This window comes from Lepus europaeus, chromosome 2 (genome assembly GCF_033115175.1).
Source record: "Lepus europaeus isolate LE1 chromosome 2, mLepTim1.pri, whole genome shotgun sequence".
NCBI classification, from domain to species: Eukaryota; Metazoa; Chordata; class Mammalia; order Lagomorpha; family Leporidae; genus Lepus; species Lepus europaeus.
Genome location: NC_084828.1, coordinates 169941300 through 169959090, shown reverse-complemented (window position 1 = coordinate 169959090; position 17791 = coordinate 169941300). Strand labels below are relative to the sequence as shown.

Here is a 17791-nt window from a genome sequence, read left to right as displayed (position 1 = left end):
ACATTAAACAGTGAGGTTAAAAACAAGGTGCAGATTTATATTTTGTCAAGAGTCCTGTACATATTATCAGTGTTGTTTTCTTAAAATTATGGAAGAAGTATCATTTGAAACAATGTCTATAACTGGCTTTTGCTGATTTCTCATGTCAATTTGGTATGACACTTCTTTCAGATTATTTTATTTATCCTGTATTTGAGAAGCATTTACTCAGTTTCTTAAGTAGACCTTATAAATGGTCTCGTCTTTGTTTTGAACTAAAAAATGTAGTTTTGCTTCTGAAACTGTATCACATCTTAATTAGTGTTGAGATATGATCTTTGCTACATAGATTTGAAAATATTTTAAAATATTTATTAGTAGTTGCTGTAACATTGAATATTATCACAGTGGATAGTTCTATTTTAACAGTCTATATGTGCTGAACTTTTCCCTTTACCTCAGCCACTTTATGATTTTAAGTTAGTATACCTGGTAGGGACTTTGTTCTCCTGGGCATGAGGTATGTTGATGACATCTTCTGATGCTATTAAGTCAATCCAGTGTTTTAATTTACTATTTCTCATCACTATTAATTTACTATTCCTCATTGATTTCTCAAATCATATTTTCTAATTTTTTAAATGATCATTTAAATTTCATGTGCATAAATTTTGTTAAATGAGCTATTATTATATGAAGATGATATATTTTAATTATATGAGGAATATATATAGTCCCCAAGTCTAAAATCTGAATCCCAATAATTCTGTCTGCTTCCATTATGTGCATAGCACAGATACTCCATTTACAACTGTCAATTTTTAGGGAAATACGTTCTAACTATTAAGCCTAGTTTGGACCTGAGGAAGATCATAGCAGTAAGATTAATTAACTTTGGAATTGTCAAGAATGATCCAGTTAGGAAGAACCTTTGAGTTTCTTTGGGAAAATTATCTATTTTTATAGCCTAGATATTTCTCTTTGAATTAAAGGATACTGACAAGATTAAAGATGTAGCCTGCTAATAAGCAGTTCTTTTGTATCTATATGTTAAAAACTTAATGTTTCTGATCATTGGCATTGTTAATGCCTACTTCACTGTGCTATTTAGCAAAATGTTCTTCATTATTTTCAATTTTTCTCTTTAAAAATTTACTGCTCTCAGCTCTTAGGAGACATACGGACTAAGGTATAGACATCACTATTTTCTGACATCTTATGATACCGTAACTTTTTTTTTTTGCTTCATCAATTTAACAGATGGTCTTCTATAAAAAATTAAAGTGGAAGTAATAAATCCCTTAGACTTACATCTATTTTTCTATAATTAAGATTATGAAGAGCGAGATGCCACTTGAATAGAGTGTATTAGGAGAGTGCTAATTCTTTCACCCTGACTACTTAATGCAAAATGAGATGAGGAAATTCACACTAATGTCTGTGAAATTTGTCCTGGAACCCAATACAGGAAAATATCACAGTAATGCCATTCTAAATTATGTTGATATTTCTAAATCAATATGAGTCATTTAGTGATGGAAATGTCATTATAAACTCTTTTGAGTTCAGTTTAAGTCACGTTCCTTTTAGATTTTAGACTTTGGAGAACTTACAGCCACTAGGAAATATTTTAAACTGTTGTGACAAAAATGTTTAATAGAATTATCATTACCACTTATCAACCAAAATTCATATATTAGATTACATAAAGATTTGATTCTAACCCTTTCAAGGAAATCTTAAATAAGCTATTTATCTTCTCATTTCACTTTTAATATACAAAGTATAATTGGCAGTTATATATATTAAGTGTTAACATGTAAAGAAATAGCAGGAATCTTTGCTTTCTCATATTTAGTGCTATCAGTGATGTACAAAAGGTCTTCAAAAAAGTTTGTAGAAAATGTATATTATGAAAAATAATGCATGGATTTCAAAGTTTTTATCATCAAAATAAACTTGTCTTTTAATTCTGTTTTCCACAAACTTTTTGAAGCACCTTTGTATACACATTGAGAGAAGTGTGAAGCTCTCCCCTATAAATAAGTGTCTAAAAATAACAGTAAACAAAGCAGTTTCTCATCATTCTTTGTGTTTTAGTCCTCTAGGAGACATGTGGGTTGGGTACAAGGGAAGGAAGGTTAGCAAGAGAGGTATAGTGGATTTGAAAGGAAGGTAGCAAACTGGAGGTAGAGAGGATAAGAGGATAATAGAACTCTTTGTAGGGGAGAAAATGCATTTTTATTATCCATTGTACTACTCCATTAAGAAGGTAATGTTTGCTTCTCACCCAGAGTCTTCAGAAAGCTTATGAGAAATGTGTGTTATCTTTTAATTCCTTTTGTTGTTGTTTTGAGAATGAATATGGCTATTAAAGCCATAAGGCAGACTTTTGTATTTTTTAATGGACTTTTCAAATACCCTCCTGTAGTTTCTGTTCATTTACTTGGTTTTCCATGAAAAGGAACATAGCTTAACTTCTGTGTAGTCATAATCTGTTTCTGCTACTTCTCATAGTTAAATAATAGTTCATCTTCTACTAACTTTTCAAAACATTTTTTCTGAAGAATAACTAAATATTGACATTTATTATTATTATAATGATTAGCAGCATGCTTTGCATTGATTTGAAAACAAAAACCAGTTGTTTTGTGGTGAGTAGATGTTGCAATATACTAGTCTGTTCTTAGCTACTGCTAATGCGATTCTTTATGTACAACAGAAAAAGCCTGCTCGAAGAAGATATGAATCATACGGGATGCATTCTGACGACGATGCGAACAGCGATGCGTCTAGTGCTTGTTCAGAACGCTCGTATAGTTCTCGAAATGGTAGTATTCCTACATATATGAGGCAGACGGAAGATGTCGCAGAAGTCCTTAATAGGTGTGCTAGTTCCAATTGGTCAGAAAGGAAGGAAGGACTCCTGGGTCTGCAGAACTTGTTAAAAAATCAGAGAACCTTAAGGTGAGATGTGTTGTCTTAGAATGATTGTCCTGTCAGGCTAGCATTTTTTAGCTTGGCTTTGTTTCTGTAATACTTTGGAGACACTAAGACAGAAGCAGATTTGTCTTGAATTCAGAAGGTTGCATCAAAGTATTTTTCCCAAGCCTCAGTCCTGTAGGACCATCTATGTAGGACCATCTATGCTGTATTTTACTAAACATTTTTTTTATTTCACTTGTATTTTTTGAAACATTTTAAAAGAATACTTTTATCCGGCCGGTGCCGTGGCTCACTAGGCTAATCCTCCGCCTTGCGGCGCCAGCACACCAGGTTCTAGTCCCGGTCGGGGCACCGATCCTGTCCCGGTTGCCCCTCTTCCAGGCCAGCTCTCTGCTGTGGCCAGGGAGTGCAGTGGAATTTGGCCCAGGTCCTTGGGCCCTGCACCCCATGGGAGACCAGGATAAGCACCTGGCTCCTGCCATCGGAATCAGCGCGCTGCACCGGCCGCAGCGCGCCTACCGCGGCGGCCATTGGAGGGTGAACCAACGGCAAAAGGAAGACCTTTCTCTCTGTCTCTCTCTCACTGTCCACTCTGCCTGTAAAAAAAAAAAAAATACTTTTATCCACAAAAGTATCCTTTTAAATAAAATACTATTGATTTTAGAATACTAAAATGTACATGCTATTAAAGCTGACAAGTTTATTACAATTTATTTCTGATGGGTTAAGTGTTCCATTGAAAGGAAGGAGTGTTTATGCTTATTCAGAAATGAAGGCATATTCTTAGTGATCCTTTAATGTGTAAATTGTAGCAAAATATGAGGAGAAATTGGAGTGAATTTCTCTAAGGACAGAAATTGTTTTGATTTTTGAGTCTGATATTATTTCCATTCCAAATGGCTTTAACTTGCTTTTTTCTTCTGCATCCTTCATTGTTCTTGTCTATGTAATCTTTTAAACCTGTGTATTTGACCCCTTTAAGAATCTAACATCAGATATTTCGTAGGATTAGATGTTACTTGGCAACCTGTGAAATCGGGGTTTGATGTATATTTATTTTTGAAAGTATTAGATCTATATAATTTAATAAATATTTGTACAGTACCCAGTGTATTTTCATGTATACCTGTCATACTTCATGAGTCACAGCACCTAAATCATTATACTATTATCCCCAGCCCCATCAAGATTACGTTTATGTTAGATCTAGTATATCATTTTCAATAGCGAGGGAGTAGGCGTAGTTTAGAAAGGTTTTAGCTCCTAAGTAGCAAAATTTCAGGATAAGATTCATTTGCTGGTAATGTCTTATGTATAATTTCCCAGCATGCTTCATTGATGAAATATAATTGTTTCTTTTTTTATTTATAAAAAAGGAACAGATTACATGTGTTTCATACATACAGTTTTAAGAGCATAATATTGGCCAGTGCCGCAACTCAGTAGGCTAATCCTCCGCCTAGTGGCGCCAGCACACCGGCTTCTAGTCCCGGTTGGGGCACCGGATTCTGTCCCAGTTGCCCCTCTTCCAAGCCAGCTCTCTGCTATAGCCCAAGAGTGCAGTGGAGGATGGCCCAAGTGCTTGGGCCCTGCATCCGCATGGGAGACCAGGAGAAACACCTGCCTCCTGGCTTCGGATCAGCGCAATGCGCCTGCCGCAGCGAAGACCTTTCTCTCTTTCTCTCTCTCTCTCTCTCACTGTCCACTCTGTCTGTCAAAAAAAAAAAAAAAAAAGCATAATATTTCCCACCCTACCCTCAATGCCACCTTCCTTCCTTCTTATTTTTCTTTTTTTTAAAGATTTATTTTATCTATTTGAAAGACAGAGTTACAGAAAGAAGTAGAGACAGAGAGAGAGAGAGGTCTTCCGTCTGCTGGTGCACTCCCCAAATGGCCACAATGGCCAGAACTTCGCCAATCTGAAGCCAGGAGCTTCTTCTGGGTCTCCCATGCGGGTGCAGGGGCCCAAGGACTTGGGCCATCTTCTACTGCTTTCCAAGGCCATAGCAGAGAGCTGGATCAGAAGAGGAGCAGCTGAAACTAAAATCGGCACCCATATGGGATGCTGGTGCTTCAGGCCAGGGTTTTAACCCGCTGCTCCACAGCGCTGGCCCACTTTTCCTCTTTTTCTTTCAGTTTTTACGATGTCATGCTTTCAGTTTTTTTATAGTCACAGGCTTAACCCTCCACTAAATAAACTGATCAAGTAGTAAGTAGAAAAATCACTGTTCCTCAGGAGTATAGAGAAGTGCTATCAAATCTCAAAATGTCAGTTTTGCTCATTAGTTACCACAAATCAGAGAAACCATATTTGTCTTTTTGGAACTGGCTTATTTCATTAAGCATCGTGGTCTCCAGTTGCATCCATGTTGTTGTGAAAGACAGGATTTCATTTTTTTATAGCTGAGTAGTGTTCCATCATATATGTATAGATCATAATTTCTTTATCCAGTCATCAGTTGATGGACATCTGCTTTGATTCCTTCTTAGCTATTGTAAGTTGAGTTGCTATAAGCATGAGGGTACAGATAACTCTTTTATATGCTGATTTCATATCCTTTGGGTGAATTTCCAGGAGTGGAGTGGTCATAGGGTTTGATCTGTTTTCAGATTTCTGAGGATTCCCCGTACTGTCTTCATAATGGTTGTAATGGTTTATATTCCCACCAGCAGTGGATTAGGGTACCTTTTCCCCTACATCCTCACTAGCATTTGTAATTATTTGATTTTTTGGCTGATGGCCATTCTAAATGGGGTGAGGTGAGACCTTATTGTGGTTTTTATTTGCTTTTCCCTGATGGCTAGTGATCCCAAGCATCTTTTCATGTGTCTGTTGGCTGTTTGTATTTCATCCTTTGAACAATGTCTGCTCATATTCTTAGTCCATTTCTTTGCCTTTTTTTTTTAAAGATTTATTTATTTATTTTAAAGAGTTTACAGAAAGAGAGGGAGAGGTGGAGGGGTGGGATGAGCAGCCAGGATGCAAACCAGCACCCTTATGAGATGCTGGTGTCACAGGTGTTGGCTTTATCTGCTACGCCACAACACAACCCTAGCCCATTTCTTAACTATATTCTTTGTTTTCTTGTTGTTGAGTTTCTTGAGCTCATTATATATCCTGGATATTAATCCTTTATCAAATGTATAATTTGAAGGCTGGTGCTGTGGCTCACTAGGCTAATCCTCCACCTGCGGTGCCAGCATCCCGGTTGGGGTGCCGGATTCTGTCTCGATTGCCCCTCTTCCAGTCCAGCTCTCTGCTGTGGCCCAGGAAGGCAGTAGAGGATGGCCCAGGTCCTTGGGCTCTGCACCCGCATGGGAGACCAGGAGAAGCACCCGGCTCCTGGCTTCAGATCAGCGCAGCGTGCTGGCTGCAACACATCAGCCATAGCGGCCACTTGGGGGGTGAACCAACGGAAAAAGGAAGACCTTTCTCTCTGTCTCTCTTTCTCTCACTGTCTAACTCTGCCTGTCAGAAAAAAAATCTATAGAAAAAAATGTATAATTTTTTGAAAATATTTTCCCCATTCTGCCAGTTGCCTCTCTGCTTTGTTGAGTGTTTGCTTTGCTGTCCTTAGCTTGATGTAATCCCATTTGTCTGTTTTTGTCTGTCTGCACTGCTAAGGTCTTATCCAAGACATCTGTACCTACACCAGTGCCTTACAGTGTTTCCCCCATATTTTCCTCTACTAATTTGGTGGTTTTGTGTCTTAGATTTAGGTCCCTGATTCATTGCAAGTTGATAATTATATTTCTTTTCATAACTGTCAGTTGCTAAGATAATGTTGGTTATAGCAGAATTGTTGCATTTTGTAACGTTATTTAGCCTTGACTAGTAAATCCAAAATCTCTCAATTGCGAGGGTTTTTTAAAAACCTGTTTTTGTTAAGAAATTTAATTATATATAAGCAAGGTTACTTTTGAATGACTTCTTTCTACAGCAAGATATTAATCAGCCACTTTATTATTTTGGCAGCCGAGTTGAACTGAAAAGATTATGTGAAATTTTCACAAGAATGTTTGCTGATCCTCATGGCAAGGTATGTTTTAGTATTTAAGATTATTTATTCCTATAGGATGTCGTTGTATGTTACTCTTCCAAAAAAAATTAAAATAGCAGAATACTGTAAAAAATTTTCATAATATTTTGGAACATAATTGAAATCACAGCATTCTTTTAAAAAATTAAAATTGAGTGGTGTCATACATAATTTCAAAATTGCAGTAACCATTTGTGTTTTTCAAATAAAAGATTGACTAAGACTGAAACTGGAAGGTGCAATTACAAGCACGGTTCTTATGTAATTTAGTAAAGATTGGTGTATTTTGTTACTAATGATATTTTACTATTTGAAGGACATAATCGGGGTAAGTTGAAAGAAGTTTCTGACATCTTATTTGGTTCCTGATTGTTACAAATGATCATTTAAATATATTATCCTGAAAGAAGAGTCTTGTAGAAAAAAATGACCATTAAGTAACACAAAAGCCCAGAAAATGACTGTAGCCATAGTTTGGTAGGAATATGAAAAAGGAAAAGCTTCATGCAATAAAATACTCAGTAAAATTGTTCAGATATTTATTCAATTTTAATGTTAAGATGTGTTCGATTGCGTGCTAATGGGTAATCTGCATGTGTATTGTGAAATTTTGGTTTACCTTGATACTTAGTACTGTTACAGAAAGGTACTCACCTATTCTCTTTCCAGCAATATGCTTGACAATGGTAAAACTTTCTCAGGTATCTTCCTTTAGGACACCAGGTGTCTACAGAAGAATTTCTAACCTAAGAGAGGGGGATGTGGCAAGGAAATTATAAGAAAAATATTAACGAATTTCACCTCATTTTTTTTTATTGTCTTCACTTACTGTTATACATATCATGTCCTCATTTTTTTCTATTTTCAGTATTTTCATTACTTACAACATTATTTAAAATCCCATCTTATGCATAAACTGAAATCCAGCTAAAGATTTAAATTCAGTGGGGTGTAGACTTAATTACTTAAATAAATTGCTTATACTTTAAAAAAGTGTTTTCCAAAGGTTATCCTATGTCAGAATATGCATTTATCTTATCTAAGAATGAAAGATCCCATTAAAAGACAAAGATGCTGACCCTCTTCCAGGCCAGCTCTCTGCTGTGGCCAGGGAGTGCAGTGGAGGATGGCCCAAGTCCTTGGCCCTGCACCCCATGGGAGACCAGGATAAACACCTGGCTCCTGCCATCGGATCAGCGCGGTATGCCGGCCGCAGCGCGCCTACCGCGGCGGCCATTGGAGGGTGAACCAACGGCAAAAGGAAGACCTTTCTCTCTGTCTCTGTCTCTGTCTCTCTCTCTCTCTCTCACTCTCACTGTCCACTCTGCCTGTCCAAAAAAAAAAAAAAAAAAGACAAAGATGAAAATACATTTGGTAACCAGCTTGTTTCAGGTTCAATATATAGTTAACTTTATCACTTCTATTGAAATTCCTATCATCAGTTACAACTGTAGATCTTGCTTTGCAGAATTTCTGTAAATTCTGAATAAACTAATTTTGGATATTTTTAGTTGGCAATATAGGTCAAAAATAAGACACTTATCTTCTCAGGCTGTATTATTAAATGTCATTTTTATTAATAGTCTATTTGGCTTTGAAAAATAGAGTTATTAATCATCTTCAGTGATACAGCTTTCCTAGTAGAAGGTATTAGACCGCAGTCAGATTACTTCTGGAAATCATCATTTCTGACCTTTTGTTAGGACAGAAATGCAGTTTAATTGATTGTGGGATCTATGCAGTGGTAAAGAGAAGCATTTTTTAAAACATTAAATAGGAAGCTAAATTTGACATTGGTAAAGGAACTGAACTGAGGGCAAATGATTGGCCTCCGCTGGCGCCGCGGCTCACTAGGCTAATCCTCCACCTTGCGGTGCCAGCACACCGGGTTCTAGTCCCGGTCGGGGCACCGATCCTGTCCCGGTTGCCCCTCTTCCAGGCCAGCTCTCTGCTGTGGCCAGGGAGTGCAGTGGAGGATGGCCCAAGTGCTTGAGCCCTGCACCCGCGTGGGAGACCAGGATAAGCACCTGGCTCCTGCCATCAGATCAGCAAGATGTGCCGGCCACAGCGGCCATTGGAGGGTGAATCAGCAGCAAAAAGGAAGACCTTTCTCTCTGTCTCTCTCTCTCACTGTCCACTCTGCCTGTCCAAAAAAAAAAAAAAAAAAAAATTATGTTGTTATAAAACCCTAAGAAGTAAACCCAAAAAGTCATCTTCCTGATTCAATTTTAGGGAGCAGTATATCTGGTTTCCTACATCCATTAGGGAGGCCAATCATTTTTTATTTTTTATTTATTATTATTTTTTTTTTGGACAGGCAGAGTAGACAGTGAGAGAGAGAGACAGAGAGAAAGGTCTTCCTTTTTGCCGTTGGTTCACCCTCCAATGGCTACCAGAGTAGGCGCGCTGCGGCCGGCGCACCACGCTGTTCCGATGGCAGGAGCCAGGTGCTTCTCCTGGTCTCCCATGGGGTGCAGGGCCCAAGCACTTGGGCCATCCTCCACTGCACTCCCTGGCCACAGCAGAGAGCTGGCCTGGAAGAGGGGCAACCGGGACAGGATCGGTGCCCCAACCGGGACTAGAACCTGGTGTGCCGGCGCTGCAAGGCGGAGGATTAGCCTAGTGAGCCGTGGCGCCGGCAACAACATAAAATTTTTATTGACCCTTCTGGTTTTATTGGTATGTTTTGATTTTTGGTTTTTTGGTCAGTTCAGTCAAGATAAATGTAACTGAAAATTCCTGTTTGTTTCATTTGGTTTTTATTTGCTGACTCCATCAGAGATTCTGTCAATATTGTAATTAGTTAAGAATATACTGGACATGTTACCACACTATGCTGAGTTTAAAATGCCAAGATTTGATTTGAGTTTTGCATTATATCCTGATATTAAAATGACAGATATGCTTCTCCTTACTTAATGTATCTTTATAAGGTACCAGCAAGTCATCTTCAGGATCACACGACTCTTGATATGTGCTTCTCTTGTCTTTTCTTTTCACAAGCAATTCTGTCTTACATCAGGGGTCAGCCATTGTATTCTGTAATATTTATGGCTTTGCAGGCTAGTGGTCTCTCTCTTCTGACTACTTAACTCTGTTGTTACAGCACAAAAGCATCCAGAGTGGACAATCAGTACAAAAATGACTGATTTTGTTGCAAGAAAAATTTAATTTGAATGTCTATGTAATTTTCATGTGTCACTAGTCTTGGTTATTTTTTAATTTATAAAATTTAAGATGTTTAAAATTGTCAAAACCATTCTTAGCTTGCAAGCCATAGTCTGCTGACCACTACTCTATATGATGGACTCTGTCATTGACACGAAATAGAAACATGTTCAGGAACCTGGACTCTGGCAGCTCATGCCATGAGTTGAAGTGTGGGAGTGTCCAAGGGAAAGAGTGGTGGGGTCACACGACACGGCGTCTACCTGCCAGTCTCCACTCCAATCTGTGCTTTGTCTAAGAGCTCAGGCTTGCCCAATGCTCCTCTTACTTTCAGTTTTCTCTTTTGTCCCCCATCCAAATGTTGAAAATATTCTCTCAAAACTCCCATCCATGTTTGCCTCCCCCCATCTCCTGCCCCAGCACTTCCTAGATGCTCAGCTGACCAGGAAAGTATAAACCGTCAAGTAGGATGCCCGTGTTCTGCCTCCAGCCAGCAAGCTTAACATCAGCCATTCCTCTCCTGCTTGATTGTCTGGGAATGTTTGGTAAATTCTGTTTTGCTGACTTCTCACTGTGAATTTACCAGTGTGTCTCTTCTCGTGTTGAGGAGTGTGCTGTGGTAGACAAGGAAGCGTGCGCTGGTGGTATTCCCTTACACCATGTCTTTCACTTCTAACTCGGATTTCTCTGCTTGTTATCCTGATGTTAGTGTTGTGTCTTGCCCTACGCCTCTTCTTTCACTCCATCTTTTTCTGAAGCTCCAGTTGCACGTTTTATCCTAATAGCTCCCAAATGTGTATTTCCAAACCATGGTTTTCTCCTATACTTAGTTAAATAATCACTGGCCAGTTAGTTATTTTCAGCCTCAAAACTACTCTTCATTGCTTTTACTCATTAGATGATTCCCTTCTCCTTTGGTTGCTCAAGTGGGGAATTTTGGCATTATCCATTGACTCAGTCTTCTGAATGTCCCCATTCTCACTGTGAAACCAGGGCACAGTCTGCTTGGCCTGTCGCTTTCCCTCCACACCTCACATCCCTCAGTTCTTCACCCAACTTGCATGCTTGAAAAGTCAGTTTACTCGTTGCCCTCATGGAAATGCCCAGACAAAGCCCGTTGTTTCTGCATGATCCTCCCTCCTCACTTTCAACCCTGCCCCAACTGGTCTGGGCACTTTTTCCTATAAGCCTTGAAGTGTGGTATCCAGGACACCTCCCTTTCTCAGCCTAGCTTCCTTGGGCCTGAGCTCCGATAGCACGTCTTCAAGCCTGGGTTAGATCTCTGCTTGGAATTGGAATGGCTTTTCTGTAACAGCAACTGCCCTGAAAGCTCACAGGATGAAAACTAGATGAAGCCTTGCCCCTAGAAGCTACCTTTGTGTTTGGGAGACACCCGTACTGTGAGCGCTGGTTGGGTGGTTTTCCCATGTCCTTTGAGACTGAAGTCAGCATCTCATTCTCCGTGTTTATAACTTTGGGATGGTAGCTGACTTCCTTGATTCTGAAAGTATCTGACATGCTGTAGCATACAGTAAGCCATCCATAAAAGAAAGGCTGGAAGAAGACTCTTTGTGAATACAGTTGAAGTGATGCTAGACCTTTTCTGGAGTGGGATAATATGATTGATAATATAGCTTGCAAGCTGCAGTTACTTGGTGTCTACAACTTGATAAGCAAGACTTTTGCTTGGTAAATGGTTGTTCCTCAGTATCACAGCAAGAGCAGCACAGTCACTGGTGCTCAAGTGCCTTCTGTTTGTATATAACCTACCCAGACCCCTCCACAGTCACTGAATCACCTCTTCATTACTTATAATACCTAATGCAATGTACAAGCTGTATAGATAGTTGTTACACTGTATTTTTAGGGAATAATGACAAGAAAAATAAGTCTACATTTTTAGTACATATACAATTTTTTATGAATATTTTTTATCCAAGATTGGTTGAATCTGAGTCATCAACTATAGATGGCCAGCTGTACCACTGTAGCAATAAGTGATCTAACCATGATATGACAGTAATTTTAGACTACACAGCAGCAGTATATAATTTAAAGTCTTTTTTTTTTTTTTTTTTTTTGACAGGTAGAGTGGATAGTGAGAGAGAGACAGAGAGAGAAAGGTCTTCCTTTTTGCCATTGGTTCACTCTCCAATGGCCGCTGCGGCCGGCGCATCTTGCTGATCCGAAGCCAGGAGCCAGGTGCTTCTCCTGGTCTCCCACGCGGGTGCAGGGCTCAAGGACTTGGGCCATCCTCCACTGCCTTCCCGGGCCATAGCAGAGAGCTGGCCTGGAAGAGGGGCAACCAGGATAGAATCTGGCGCCCCGACCGGGACTAGAACCCGGTGTGCTGGCGCCACAAGACGGAGGATTAGCCTAGTGAGCCACGGTGCCAGTCTTTCAGTGTTTTCATTAGAGAGGCAGCACAACATAGTAAGACCAAGTATGAAATAGTTGAGCCAGATAACTTGGATTCAAATTCTGTCTCCAGTACTTCTTAACAGTGTATGATTTGGTTCTTTTTTTTTTTTTTTTTTTTTTTTTTTTAAATTTTTGACAGGCAGAGTGGACAGTGAGAAAGAGAGAGACAGAGAGAAAGGTCTTCCTTTTTGCCATTGGTTCACCCTTCAATGACCGCCGCGGCTGGCACACTGCAGCTGGCGCACCGCGCTGATCCGATGGCAGGAGCCAGGTGCTTCTCCTGGTCTCCCGTGGGGTGCAGGGCCCAAGCACTTGGGCCATCCTCCACTGCACTCCCGGGCCATAGCAGAGAGCTGGCCTGGAAGAGGGGCAACCAGGACAGAATCCGGCGCCCCAACCGGGACTAGAACCCGGTGTGCCAGCGTCGCAAGGCGGAGGATTAGCCTGTTGAGCCACAGCGCCAGCCAATGTATGATTTGGTTCTTAATCTGTAAAACAGCTAATAAGAATACGCACCTCGTACGATAATGGTGATGATTAAATTGGTTAATACCCGTGAGGTTCTTAGAACATACCGAGCACTGTGTATCTTAAATGCTTTAAAAATTGAGAGGGTCAGGGCAGATTTTTTTTTTTTTACTCCTCTGGGCCCATTTTTGCCTGTCAAATATAAGCCTGTCCAATGCCAAAAGCTGTCCGGTGTCATTGCTGCGTTGACTCTGAAGGAACTCTTTAAACAGAGCCTCCTTCACTGACCCTTGTGCTTTAAATTGACGTTTCATGGTCTTTGTAATCCTACTTAGTCTGTGGCTGTAGACAAACCACCTAGGAGCTCAGCCTCCATGGTCCTTGCGTCAGGAGACCGTAACACACATCTTACCTGAAGAAACTAAAAAGTTGTGGTGCAGCCAGTTACTTTTTACCTCCAAATGATAGTAATTGTTCCAAATCCTCAGAGAAACCATTTAAGTTGTGAAGTATAGCGTCTGAGGGGAAGGGAAAGACAGGGAAAGAACAGGTGAAGCGGCTCCAGGTGCTGTTGGGAACCAGATGTTGCACTGTGCAGAAATGGAACTGAGTGTCTGGAATCTCAGGTCCTTTCCAAAGTGGAGCCTTACGGATAGTAGGCTCTGGAGAAGAGCTTTCATTTTCAGTTCTTCAGTTTCCTTGGCGAGGAGGTGAAAGGGAAACACAGGAATATCATCGTATGCTCTTTTCCCATTCTATTCATTTAACTCTTGTTTTAAAAACTGTTTTGAGTTTATCATAAAACCTTAAAAAACATTTGTCACTTTTATTTTCTATTTCTAAGTGTTTTTCTTCCATACAGGAACTTTGCATTGATGGCGACTAATTTGTGTGTTTTTCTTTTTTTTCTTTTTTTCTTTTTGCATGCCGTCCCCTGTGTTGGAACTCTCAATAGAGAGTAAGTTGGTTCAATATTTGTTGGAAACCTAACTTTACTGCATGACTGTGAAATTAACCCTTTTTCTCTATTTTCTCTCCTGAAGAGCTCATGCAGTGTTGGACCCTTTGCAATCCACGAAATGCTATTTGCAGTTATGCAAACTGTCATTCTGTTTGGAGATGTGCTTTTTAATCTACTAATTAATCTAATTTGATTATGTTCTTCTGTTCTGTATTTGATGACTGGCACACCTAAGATACAAGTGAGTTTAGGAAAAGTCTGCCTTAACTGTAGTTGCCCAAAAATCTAATTGTTTTCCCAAAAATTATAATGCTGAGATATGTAAGGTTATAAATTGATTCGATTGAATAATATGTGCACTGAATTTTTAAAAAATCATTCCTAAGTTTCACAATTACTAAAAATATAGCCCCTGCTTCTCCATGTGAACTTTCTAATTTACTGTTAGTAGCATTCCATAAAAGCAAACAGAAGGTTATGGAACAGTGATTCGTTTTTTAAATGTTTTATTTATTTATTTATTTATTTATTTATTTATTTATTTTTATTTGAAAGGCAAAGACACAGAAGCAGAGGGAGAGAGAGACAAAGATCTTCCATCCTCTGTTTTCATTCTCCAAATGCCTGCAATAGCCAGGGCTGGGCCAGGCAAAACCAGCAGCCCAGAATTTCATTCAGGTTTCCCATGTGGGTGGCAGGGACCCAGGTGCTTGAACCATCACCTCCTGCTTCCCAGGGCATGCATTAGCAGGAAGCTAGATTTGACACACAGGGTACCCAGGACATAAACCAGGAACTCCTGTGTGGATTGGATGCATCCCAAACAACTTAACCCACTGTGGTGATTCTTTTTTATTTGATGTTTTTAAGATTGATTGATTTATTTGAAAGGCAGAGTGACAGCGAAAATTCTTAGATCCACTGGCATCCTGTGCACCCCCGCCACTGGCCAAAACATCCAGGGCTGGTCTAGCCCCAAAGCCAGGAACCCAGAACTCTGTTCTGTATCTCCCAGATAGGTAGCTGGGACCCAGATACTTGGTGCATTAGCAAGGAGCTAGATCAGAAACAGAACGGTCAAGGCTCGAACCAGTGCTCTGACATAGGATACCCACATCGCAAGCAGCATCTTAACCTGCTGCGCCCTAACACCAGCCCCTGTGGTGGTGTTTAACTTTGTCTTATGCAATAAAATATTTGTCCCTAGATTTATATTAGCATAGCCACTCCCAGTTTTCTCCTTTAATCATAAGTGAGGAAATAAGAAAATAACTAACATCTGACAGGAGCTGTTTGTGATAAGGCAGTCAAGTGAGAAAATTTGCATAGAATTTCCAACACATTTGGTGATACATATGTATATATGTGTGTATATAAATATATAGTCACATATATATGATCATTTAGCAAGTACTGTTGGTAGGATGTAAGTACTTTTGAAAATTGTTAGTACAGTCCTATATGTCAAACACGTCTAGATTTTTATTCAAATTCTGTTTAACCAAAAGAAATTTCTACTTAAGACACTCAGAGAAGTGTTCTTGAAGGAGATAGCAGTTCAGATCTTAACAAAAACATGAGCTTTAGAAAAGTCAGCATGCGAAGAAAAGGCCTCCTAATAGCTAGTATGAGGCCAGAAAAAGAAGTGAGAGATGCCAGAAAGTGTGTTGGGAAGAAAAAGAAGTTGATCTTGGCTAGAATGATGTGAAAGTCTTTATGTCTTCATCCTCGGAGCAGAAAGAGCTGACTGTCAGTTACAGGGACATTTTACTTAAGGGAAAATTCTTATAATTTTTCAACAACTTTTTACTGGGTCTTAGCCTCTGGTAACTTTGAACTTGATTCTAGTTGGTGATACAAGGTAGCTAGTGTCATTATGGTTTATACATAGGAAACAATCCGTTGCTATTATCTAAAGTTGTCCAAGAAGCTTCTTGACTAAGACTTCGGAGGAATTACATACTGTATATAAGTGATCTGGGGGGGAGGCGGTAGAAAATCAGGGGTACTTGAGATGTGTTCAGGGGTAAAGGGTTTATGTTGCCAAATAGTGCAACATCAGTTAGGAGAGTAGAACCTTATCTGAGTGAGTGGGATGTCCTAAAGACAGTGAAGGGACGTGGAAGGATTTTGTTTTTGTTTAAAAGAAACAATCAATCAGTAATCTAATGGTGAGAGAGAAGTGTGAATTGGCAGACTCAGCTGCAGGCCAGATCTGCCCAGTTAACCTTTTTTATTTTTTTTCAAGAGTTACATTGGAACACAGCCATGCTCATCTGTTCATATAGTGTCTGTCTGTGCTACAGTGGCAGAATTGAGTAGTCGCAGTGGTGACTATATGGCTTGGAAAGCCTAGGATATTTACTTTTATAAGTTACCTTTATATAAATGATTTCCAGGCTCCTGGAAAATAAGTACAAAAGACTCTTGTATAAATGTTTAAATTTATAAAAGACTTGTGTAAATCTAGACCTGAGGTCAGTAAAGTTTGGTGCCTACAACAATGGTGTGGCAGACAAATTTTAGAAGGATTCTGAAGCCTCATGTGATCTATCAGAGAAGCTTTGTCAAAAGGAGCTCGAACTTGTGGTAAGAAGAAAATCCAGATGAAGACATTTGAAGATGCAAATTAGAATTCCTGGCAATAAGACAGAGGGGAAATGAGGAGAGCACTGTTAAGCCACAGAGTAGCCAAGCATACTGAATTTATGAAAAAAGCTATTAAACATCACAATTGGAAAATAAATGGTGGGAACAATAGGTTGGAAGCTTTAGAAGTTCCCAGGATGCTGTCTTCTGCATCAGCAAGCAAAGGACTTGGGGAGTGAGTAAAAGAGTAAGATAATAGAGGCGATCATACTTTAGAGAGCAAGGGTACAGAGTAGTTAGCTTAGCCTTAAAAAATAATAAAATTGTCTCTGCCTTGGAGAATTGATTATTAGAAGGATAGGTATAAAGGAAATCTGATTGAGGGAAAAGGCAATGGAGGCTGACACATTGAGTGACAGTAAAGTAGATGAAGTTAGATGGGTAGAACACAACTGGCAACCAAGTGGCCTAGCTTTAAATCCTAATCGAGCCACTGGCTAGCTGGGAAATATTGAGCAAGCCATCTAATTAATTAGCTAGCTTTCTGTTTACTTGTCCACAAAATGAGAGCATTGACTTAGTCATCTTTTTTTTTTTTTTTTTTTTTTTTTACTTTTTGACAGGCAGAGTGGACAGTGAGAGAGAGAGACAGAGAGAAAGGTCTTCCTTTTTGCCGTTGGTTCACCCTCCAATGGCCGCCGCGGCTGGTGCGCTGCAGCCGGTGCACCGCGCTGTTCCAAAGGCAGGAGCCAGTTGCTTCTCCTGGTCTCCCATGGGGTGCAGGACCCAAGCACTTGGGCCATCCTCCACTGCACTCCCTGGCCACAGCAGAGAGCTGGCCTGGAAGAGGGGCAACCGAGACAGAATCCGGCGCCCTGACCAGGACTAGAGCCTGGTGTGCCAGTGCTGCTAGGTGGAGGATTAGCCTGTTGAGCCACGGCGCCAGCCGACTTAGTCATCTTAATGTCCATGTTGTGTAAAAGATTTTCCTTCTTTCTTTTTTTTTTTTTTTTTTTTTTTTGTTTGTTTGTTTTTGACAGGCAGAGTTAGTGAGAGAGAGAGACAAAGGCCTTCCTATCTGCTGGTTCACTTCCCAAATGGCCGCCACAGCCGGCGCGCTGCATTGATCCGAAGCCAGGAGCCAGGTGCTTCCTCCTGGTCTCCCATGCAGGTGCAGGGCCCAAGGACTTGGGCCATCCTCCACTGCCTTCCCGGGCCA

At 40.0% G+C, this 17791-nt stretch overlaps 1 protein-coding gene across 6 annotated transcripts in view; it reads left to right on the top strand.

The window, feature by feature from the left end:
• CLASP2 (cytoplasmic linker associated protein 2) overlaps positions 1-17791 on the top strand; it is a 215516-nt gene that overhangs the window by 147495 nt on the left and 50230 nt on the right. For all 6 annotated transcript variants that reach the window (XM_062215855.1, XM_062215821.1, XM_062215831.1 and 3 more), the window contains 2 exons: positions 2702-2946; positions 6902-6965. In XM_062215855.1, the coding sequence (XP_062071839.1) occupies positions 2702-2946; positions 6902-6965 (309 nt within the window). The remainder of the gene's footprint in view (positions 1-2701; positions 2947-6901; positions 6966-17791) is intronic.